At 44.5% G+C, this 9797-nt stretch overlaps 1 protein-coding gene across 11 annotated transcripts in view; it reads left to right on the top strand.

The window, feature by feature from the left end:
- The first annotated feature begins 927 nt into the window (after positions 1-927).
- The window catches only part of ERI3 (ERI1 exoribonuclease family member 3), a 122344-nt gene continuing 113474 nt past the window's right edge, over positions 928-9797 (top strand). For 4 of the 11 annotated variants that reach the window (XM_011367554.2, XM_011367556.1, XM_023535078.1 and 1 more), the window contains exons 1-2: positions 971-1325; positions 3310-3385. In XM_011367554.2, coding sequence (XP_011365856.1) covers positions 1191-1325; positions 3310-3385 — 211 coding nt within the window. In that variant the 5' untranslated portion in view covers positions 971-1190. Of the gene's footprint in view, positions 1326-3309; positions 3386-9797 lie in introns of all 11 variants that reach the window. The other 7 variants (XM_023535081.1, XM_023535079.1, XM_011367551.2 and 4 more) reach the window with 7 other exon arrangements.

Genomic DNA, 9797 nt, shown 5'->3' with positions numbered 1-9797 from the left:
TAAGGAAGGTATTCCCAGCTCAAATGGGAACCATTATGTTAAGGTCAGATATCACAGAAGTGGAAGGGCCCAGAAATGGCATAATTTTTCTTAAGTGAAAATATGCAGATGGCAGACTGAGAGAGGGCTTGGTGAAGCTAGGCCCAGGAGATGATTCCTAGCTGACTGGGAGGCTGTCAAAGACATCATTGGTTTGGCTTGGCCAAGGCTGGGGTTTCCCAGCTCAGAACCTGGTACCCATGACTTCCTAGAGAGCATAACCTAGATGAAGAAACACATTTTTGCCTTTGGCCAGAGTTCCCTCCAGCCAACGTAAGAGACTCTCTATGGAAGTTCCCCACAGCTGAGGCCAGAATCCTTTTAACCCTGAAGTTCCCTCCCAAGCCGACCTGAACAAGTCATTTCCCTCTTCCTTAGGAAAGTCCTTATGAAAACTTAGAAAAAGTTAGAAAAAAATGTAAGCATTTTCTTCTTAGCCTAAAATACCCCTCCTCTCAGTTCTCCCCGAGGCCCACCCACCACAGAGAGTGAAGGATAACGACTTGTTGAATGAAGGAAGCATGAGAGGGTGTCATCTAAATATAACATCGCCTTATAAGCCTATATTCACCTTATGAGTATATTGTAAGGTGGGAAAACGAAAATGGACCTGGGTCGCTCTAGACCTTGGAAAGTTCGTTTTTTCAAAAAAAATTTCTATCGTGGATCAGAAGTGAGCCCTCTCCTTTACTGTCTTCAGAGTACGTGCCACCTCAAAACTACAAGTCCCATAAGGCCAGCTGCTGGGAGTCACCATCTTGACACACCTTAGCGCGCATGTCGGCGGGAGAGTAAGCCTTTGGGGAGAAGAAGCCCCGCCCTCCTGCGGCCCATTGGTTGAAAGAGCCGGTGGCAGGCTCAGCGGTTGGCCACTGCGTCCGCCCGTCGGTCGCGTCGGCCGGGGTCAGAGTGCGCGGAGGTGAGTCGGTGTGTTGTGCACTCGTGGTGCTGGCTGCCGCTGTTGAGGCGGCGGGGAACGGGCGGTGGGGAGCGGCGGAGCTGGCCCTGCCTCTGCCTGGACGGCGCCGCAGTCGGCGCGGGCCGTGCCCGCGGCCGTAGACTGCCCTGAGCGCCTGCTGAGGCCGAGGGAGACGTCGGGGCCTGCACCTGGAGGGAGCCTGCCGCGCTGGCCCCGAGGAGGGGGCGTTGCCATGGCGACAGCCTCTCCTGCTGCTGATGGGGGGCGGGGGCGGCCCTGGGAAGGAGTGCTGGTCTCCTGGCCCCCTGCCCCAACCCTTACTCTCCCCTGGACTTGGATGGGCCCGAGTTGGGGGCAACACCCCGGGGTGGGTAATGCGGAGTGGGCCCCCAGATTGGGCCCCGGTTGATGCATGCGGGGTGAGGGTCGCGGCGCGCAGTTTGTGCATCCTAGGGTGCTAGCCCATGTGCTCACCCTGGGTGCATGATCCACTGAGTTACGTTCAGGTGGAGAGGGAGCGGGGCAGGGCTTTGCAAGACAGACTGGGTAGGCGATTAAGGACGCTGACTTCCTGTATGGGATTACCAGGGAAGAAGAAGAGAGGTTTGACCAGAGAGGATAGAAACCCACCAAGGAGATAGTAAATAGGATATCCCCTTTTCTTCTCCCCAACACCCACACATACACACAGTATTAGCAGTTTACCTCTGTAAATCTGTACAGGTCTAGTAGTAGATAATGAATGAACAAGGGGCCTAATCGGGCTAGCTTTCTGTTTGTTCCTGCAAATGTTGCAGCAACAGGTGCTTTCTTACTGTGAACTTGGATTAAGGCTTGACTGCGAGTTCTTGCAAAATATAACTGCTTCTTGTTGACTTGGAAGATGCTGAATGTGGTCCCTCATTGGGGGTTTGGATTCTGTCCTTAGGGCTGGATTTTGCAAACTGAAAGTGTCTATCATTGCCTCTGCTATAGGTCTCTGGTCCCTTCCAGGATATTAGCTCTTGTCAGACATTTTATCAGTCTCCCTGCTGAAGGGCAAAAAATCCACGAATCCCATTGGCTAAAGACTATACACTGTTTGAACTATAGTAGGTTGTGATTGGTTGAATGATTTTTGGTTGTTGAGTTTCTACCAGAAATTGGCTTCATCAAATTCTGCTTTATTCTGACTTTATCATACACAGCATGCCTTGTTTTAGTGGGTTCATGCCTGGAGCTTAAGTATATTATACCTGAATCCCCTACCATTTAAAAGCCAATTTATAAACAGGGACTTGGAGTGTGACTCCACTAATGTGTGTGTCTGTGATCTTGGTTAGAAACCCACTTGGCTGCCTTTCATCAGAGATGGGGGTTGGGGGAAGGGAGCTGCCAGGAAGTGATTGATAAGGTTTCCTTTATGGATTCTGTGGTGCTTCACTGGAGCTCAGAGCACTTTGGCAACTTAAGCACTCCAAATTAAAAGCTCATTAACAATTCCTGCCCAAAGATCCTGTAAATAATCGGCTAGCTAGGTCATAGAACTTGGCTGAGAGCTCTCCTTCCAGCTTGAAATTTCCAAATAAAAGTGCTTTTATTTCCTTTCATTTTGAAAAATGTTTTCTTTGTGGTGGGGTAAGTTGGTGAGTGGCATTCTCCCAGAGTATTTGGGTAGAATAAATTCTTGAATGTGTAGAGTGGTAGACAGGAATAGGTTGGTTCCAAACCTAGCTGTTTCTTTGTGCAAAGGGCACTGCTCTCTTACAACTTGTAGTCCTTTGGAAGATTTGAATTCGGTGATAAGTGTGATAGGTGTCCATTTATGATTTCTCTTGGGACTTGGTTACCTTTACTTTCTTAGTACTTGAGGCAGACCTGGAGGTATCCTGCAAGTGTTCCCTGGTCTATGTGGCCATTTGCAACATGGCTTGTGGGTTGGTGGCAACCAACCCCTCTTCCAATCCTGGCCTCAGTTCCTGAGTTCTGAATATCGTTAGCCTTGTTAGTTACCACTTCTTGACTAGAATTCTTGGATTATCCAGAGAGCCATCACTTCATAGCCATCTTTCTCACTCTAAGCTCAGATATTGTAAATGTTTAATGTTTCTAGGAAATAAGCTTCCGTGGGAAGAAAAGTATGCTACTAGAGAACATGAAATTCATCATTCCAAAAATGCATAGTACTAGTAGTTTTTGAAAATTCTGTTCAGGCACTGTCCTTACACATAGATAGCTGTTATCCCAAAGTAGTTTGAATTTAGGAGTTCAAATATAATGTGGTCCTTCAATTGTTTTAAATAGCAGCCCCTTGGGTATTTGATCCTTTGTATCGAAATAGACTTGTTGCAGAGATGTGTATTTATCCACAGCATTGGGGCTTTCCAGCTCTCACAGAACCTTCAGTATCCCCAGCTACCAACCTTGGCGTCTTCGAAGTAAGGAGAGGTGAGAATCCTGTTGCATGGTCAAGTATGGCTTGACTTCTTCCTTATGAGTATTTGGGCTTGGAGGGTGAGGGGTAGGGGTGCAGATTGTATTTTTCTGTAGCTTTTTCTAATAAGACGCCATATGCTCAAAGACTACTGAAACTTACCCAAAGTCTATGAAGTGTGAGAGTTGGAGATGGAGTATCCAGACTCTCAAGTTCTCTTATGATTTCTTTGTGGACATTGCATGAATAACTACTTTAGGTTCAGAAAGTTTGAATAGAGCTGGAATAGTTCTTTATCCTGATAAATACACATCTTTAGACAGTAGGATAGAACACATTCAATTGGCTTTTGATAATACATTTGACCACGGCCTTTGAGGTCTTGGTTTAGTTTGGGTTGTGGGTCAGCTTTGGGTGGATAGTTAATCCCAGCCTGTCTCCATTTTACAAGAATCGGGGCTAGCCAAAAAGGTGGACTCTGATGATTGATATTCAGGATCTCAGAAACTCTGTGTTCAATAATAAGGGCCGGGCACTTCTCTAGGTCCTGGGATTGTGGTGGTAAATAAGATAGTTACTGTCCCTGACACCAAAGAGCTTACAAATTCATGGGAGGACAGATAGTAAAGAAGCAATTACACTCTGAGAGTGCTATAATAAGGTAAGTATAGGTGCTCTGGAAGCACTCAGAAGGGTCCCTCACACAGACCGGTGGGCTCAGGAAAGGCTTCTCAGAGGAAGTAACCTCATCTAGAATTAGATGAAAACTTGAGGGAGCAAGTGTGAAGGTCAGAGCGTTGTCGAATTTGTGAAACTGAAGTTCAAGGTAATTGAAACAATATTCTGTGGGAAGGGGGCAAGAAAATATGGTGAGAAATGAAACAGGAAATGTAAGCAGAGGACAGGGCCTTATAAGATCTTAGGATTAAATGGTGGGTGTAAAAAAATATTGACTAGGTCAGCAGACTTTTTCTATAAAAGGCTGGTAGATATTTAGGCTTTGTGGTTCTCTGTCACAACTCTACTCAATTCTGCTGTTAACAGCATGAAAGCAGCCGTAATAGAAAAATGAATAAGCATGGCTGTGTTCCAGTAAACTTTATAAAAACAGGTGGCAACTGGATTTGGCCCGTGGACCATAGTTTACCAATCCCTGGATCAGACTATCAATAAGCCATTAAAAGGTTTTAAGCAGTGGACTGATAATTTGTGTTTTAGGAATTTCTTCTGATTTTAGTGTTAAGAGTGGATCAAAGGGGACATACTGGAGGTGGAGAGACCAGTAAGGAGCCTGTGGCAGTTACATTGGTAGCATTTTGTATTTCCTCCTTTGAGGCAGTATTTTAATACTTAATAATTGAATATAACTGAACCATTGTGTATATGTGTATACTGGTTCTCTTTATTGATTTCCAGGCCATCTACTAGTGCTTAAAGGATGTCTACCAAAGACTTTGTTGGCGATACCAGCTCCTCTTTCGCGGACTAGAAAAGATTTAGGAAGGCCAAGTTGGTGTTGAATGAATGAAAAAGCTTTGGGAACTCTTTTCTATTTAAAAAAGTAGGGAATAAATGGAGCCCTGGTAGGGATCTTGGTCTTCGGACACATAATGTGAATTGTTTTGAACTTTTGAACTATGTATGCAGAGGAGGACCTATTTTCCTAAGCTTTCCAGGACTTATCCTCATTCTAGACATGTCCTACTCAGTCTTTCCTTTCCTTGCTTGTAGCAAACTGATGACTTTTTCCCTCTATTTCTGGTTTTGGGAATGTATGATGGTATATGTCAGGCATAGGAACCGAATAAAGTTGAGTGTCCCATGAATTGTCTCCCTCCTCCTACAAGCCCCAGTGTACTTGCATAGCTGGAGGAAAGCCTTTAGGTTTCTAGTAAGTGTTAATGCGACCTCGGGCAACTGACTTACCTCTCTGAGTTTAGCTTTCCTATCTGTAAAGTGTAGATAGTGGAACTTAATAGGGTTGGTTAAAGAATTTAGCGAGATAATGTATGTAAAGCTCTTAGCACAGTATCTTAAATTTTTGTTACTAATAATATTTTACACAATTAATAATTTTTTAAAAAGCAGCCACAATTTGGTCAGTTGGCCTTTGGCTTAGTATGTTTTGGGTCCTCACAGTTGTAATTGTGGTCATGTAATAGAAACATAGACCTTGGCTGAGGCAGCCCTCAGACAGGAGGAAGTTACAATTCAAGCAAGGCACTGGTCTTCATAATGAAAAATTTTCAGACAACAGAAGTTTCATTCAGCATCCCAGAATTTTCTTCAGGGTGGACCTTAGCCCCAACACCCATTAGTGAAGCAAATTGAGTGAGCAGCTACCGAAAAGTAATTCACTGAAGTGTGACCAGTCATTTCTAAATCCTAGTCTGTTGGGGTCATTTATTAGTGTTGCCACTGTTGTGGCATCTTTGTAAAGTGCCTCTCAAATGTCTTTTATTACTTTTCATCACCACTATGGGTCAGGTGGTCAGCATTGTTGTCCCTGCTAACCATCAAGGAAACTGAGGCCCAGGAAGGTTAAGTGTGTTGCCTGAGGTCATGCTATAAGGTACTGTCAGAGCTAGTGCAGATCTGCCTCCAGAAGAAATTGTTTACTTTATTGCTGTGATTTCTCTTCCTTTGAGTGAAAGATGTATAGTTACTACAGAACTGTAGTCTGATGTATGCCTTGTCCAGATCTGCTGGGCTTGATTTCGGTCCCACTTTATCCACTTGGTCCTGTTGGGTTTTAATTGATAGCTGCTAGGAACAGGCCTGTTGGGAAGCAGATTCCCTTTGGGTCATTGTTTTTAGCCCGTCCTCCTTTGGGGACATTCTTGGGGGAGCCTTGGGTTACAAGAGATTGCTTTGATATGTTCAAAATTGTGCCTTGTGCCCCAGAGCTACAGGTAAAATCAAAAGGCGGATAATTTATGGGAGTGTCAGAGCTGGCCGCTGGCACCTCAGGAAGCCATTAGTATGCCTGTTCAGACCCTCTGTGTCCTTGCGATTGATTCTTCTTTGCATGAGCTTGATTTGGGAAGCTGTAGATCTGTGGGTAGTGATTGGATGTGACAGTCCAAACACTGGTCCCTAAATTAATTCTTTTAATAGTATTCCAGCACTAAGGCAATGTTTCTCTCTCCCCGCTTCTCTTCCTCTCCTCTCTTCCTCTCCTCTCTTCCTTTCCTCTCTTCCTTTCCTCTCCCTTCCCTCCTCTCCCTCCTTCCCCTTTCCTTCACCTCTCTTTCTCTTTCACTTACTCACTCACTCACTGTGGAGGACAGAATGGGATGGGCTAGGAAGAAGGAACGAGAAAGAAAAAGAAGAAAGGGAGAGAGAGAAGGAAGGAATCAAGCAAGCAAGCGTTACTTGGTGTTTAGGCCCTGCTCTAACATGTTCAGATTCCGTAGCAATTGACATCATGACTTTGGACATATTCATTCATTCAGCACACATTGGCTTACACTTACTTTGTGCCTGGTCCTGTGCTGTGTGCTGGGAATACAGAAATGAATAAAACGTGGTCTTTGACCTTAAGGATCTGTATCTAGCCTAGTGTTGCTCAGACTTTTTATACTCATGCCTTATTTAGATGAAAAACAACTAATCTGATGTTTTTCTTTAATGCTACTTGAAATTTTAAAATGCATTAGAGAGTCTAACAAAAAACAAGCCCAAGAAAGTATCATGTCAAATATGATTTTTAAACACACGTGCACATGCACACAGCTATACCTGCCATCTTCCATCCTTCTCACCTTCTACCTTAAAATTCTGGTATGAGGAGAAACAGATAAATAAAATATTACAATATAATGAGATAAAAAAATTATGAAATGGGGATAAACTGTGCTACTGGATCACACTTAAGCAATTAACTTTGTGATGGGGTATCTGTCATAAAGCTCCCAAAAGCTAGAGATTTGAGCTGGATTTTGAAGAAGGAGCAATAAGTTGCCTGGTGGAAATGGAAGTGCATTCCAAAAGAAAAGGAGGAAACTTTGCCACGGCACAGATTTGTAAAAGGAAACATCGCATTTGGGGAGCCCACCAAGAGCTGGTTGTCACCTTGCCTCCTGTCAGTTTCCCTGCTCTGTGAGGTGGGAGGATCGCTCCTCTGGAATTGTACTTGAGGCTTTGAGTTCTTGTGCTGCAGTTGTTTTAATCCAGGTTATCCTTTCCTGTTTCTGCCTTTTATACCTAGGGCTGCAATTTGTTTTTCTTGTTAAAATATAAAAAAAAAGTATTATCAAAACAAATTTGGATGATTTGGACAAACTTAATTATTGCTGTGGTTGAGTTACTTTTAGTTAAAGTCACACCTTACCTCAAAAGAAAAACCGAAGTTGATATGCATTGTTAGCCTTATGGCTGGTGGGGTAATCAGTCCAGTGGGGGAGATGTGGGCCCTCAAACATGGGAGAGGAGAACAGAGCCCCAGAGAGCTGAGAGCCTCCAACCCTTCGTTTTCTCGTATGTAAAATGGGAATACTGTTACCCATTTTTCTTGATGAGAGCATTAAATGAGGTGAAATATATAAATCACTAACATAGTGACTGGCTTATAGTAGATTTTCAGAAAATGGTATTTCCCTTTCCTCTTTATCATGTATTAATAACATTAACTCCCTTTTACTGAGCACCTGCTGTTGTGCAAAGCACTTTATATACATTGCGTGATTGAATTGAACCCTTAAGAGATAGGTATTATTATAGGTATTACTACAAAGAATATGTGGTAGAGTCAGGGTTTGAACCTAGACTTGGCTAATACCAGCATTTTAACAACTAGCTATATGACTCCTTTTTTCTATACCAGTTCTGCATCTTGGAAGCAGGGGTATAGAAGTTTCTGGGTACCTCTCCTCCGGGGTCAGATGCTGTCTACAAGTATAGGGAGTGCTTACAGGGATAAGAGTACTATACCCAGCCCTCCCTCCATTTCTGTCCTATTTGTGGTGTGTTAGGAAACAAACCTCTGCCCCTTCTCATGTGCAGTGTGGCCACAATGGACTTGCAGGACTTTGCAAAGAGATGTTTCCCAGCTTTGGCCCCTCTATGGAGTTTGCCCAAGCTCCTGGTTGTGGCTGATAAGTTAGCATACTGCAGGTAAATCACAGTCACTTCTTTTTATGTGCTGCCTTGACCTGCTGAGAAAGGTAGGGGGAGAGTGAGCCTTCTGTGGCCTGTGATGTTGATAGAGATTAGCAGCTGCTTCTGATACTGGGTGAGCTTTCCCTAGCCCTGCCTTGGAGCAGAAGCAACTTTAGCTATAGGGCAGAGGAGTGACAGGTTGTAGAGAGGAAAATGTTTTGTCTAGGTGAAGACCCAGCTTTAGAATTCCTCCTTCCATTCCACTTTGTGGCCATGTAGGGATTCCAGGGTACATTAAGCTTTGTTGTCTCAACTTCTGTCTTTCAGCAAACTAAACCTAGCTCTCAGGCTATGGGCCTCCACTGTGAGATTGTATAGAAGCTTGGGAGACAAGTGGTGAGGCCTGCTCCTTGTGTTGGGGCAACGGCCTAAGGCCCTGAACTGGGAGTTGGGAGCCCTGGCTTCGATTCTTAATCATATTTGCTATGTGAACCTTGTGCAATCCTTTTCTCTTTCTGGGGCTCATTTTCACTGGCTGGCTGGACTGTGTTGCCTCTTAGGTTTTCTTTCACCTTTACCAGTCAGATTTTTGTAGAGAGTGCTCTGGCACTAAGGATGCACTCATTAGATTGAAGGTTATGACTACTGAAGGCATATGGTTTATTTATATTTTTCCTCGGCTATTTTTAGCTGCCTAAGATAGAGCCTCTGACCAAGTGTGTTCCAGACAGGTGTTACTGAATTCTCTGTTGATGCTTCTGTGACTCAGGTGCACTTGTACTACAGGTCAGATTGGGACAGGGCCTTGCCCCAGGACTGGGAACTGGGGAAGTTGCTGCTGTCTCAGGTACTTCCGGTGGACTCAGAACCTGCCTTTGGTGCCTTGGAGTTTCTCTGGAATCCCCTGTTCCCAGTCTGGCCTTTAAGGGAATGGATTGAACCCATGGGTGTGACAAACCCATGTTCCCCCCTGCCTCACTGAGATTACAAATATAAGCAGTTGGAGAGATGGGGTGGGAGTAGACCCTGTATCCCCCAGGCTCTCCTGGCCTGCATATGTGGATATTAAAGGATGGCCCCCTTCCTTCACCTTCCCTTCCCCCGTCCAGTAATGGAAGGCTATAAAATGTCTGTTTACCCAAGACACCAGAATGACTCCTCTGTGGTTCCACTAATCTGGTGATTTGGTGCTTCTCTGGTCTCTCAGGTAAATACAGATTGAGGCTTTTTATAAAGGCATATTATTTCCCTCATTAAATGTGTATTTTGGCACATGCGTTATTTACCTGACCGACAGTAATGGTTGCAGAGGAGCCATTGGTGTCT

The sequence above is a fragment of the Pteropus vampyrus genome, unplaced genomic scaffold, assembly GCF_000151845.1.
Source record: "Pteropus vampyrus isolate Shadow unplaced genomic scaffold, Pvam_2.0 Scaffold135, whole genome shotgun sequence".
In the NCBI taxonomy this organism is placed as follows: Eukaryota; Metazoa; Chordata; class Mammalia; order Chiroptera; family Pteropodidae; genus Pteropus; species Pteropus vampyrus.
The sequence above is the reverse complement of the archived record's forward strand: the minus strand, read 5'-3'. Positions and strand labels throughout refer to the sequence as shown.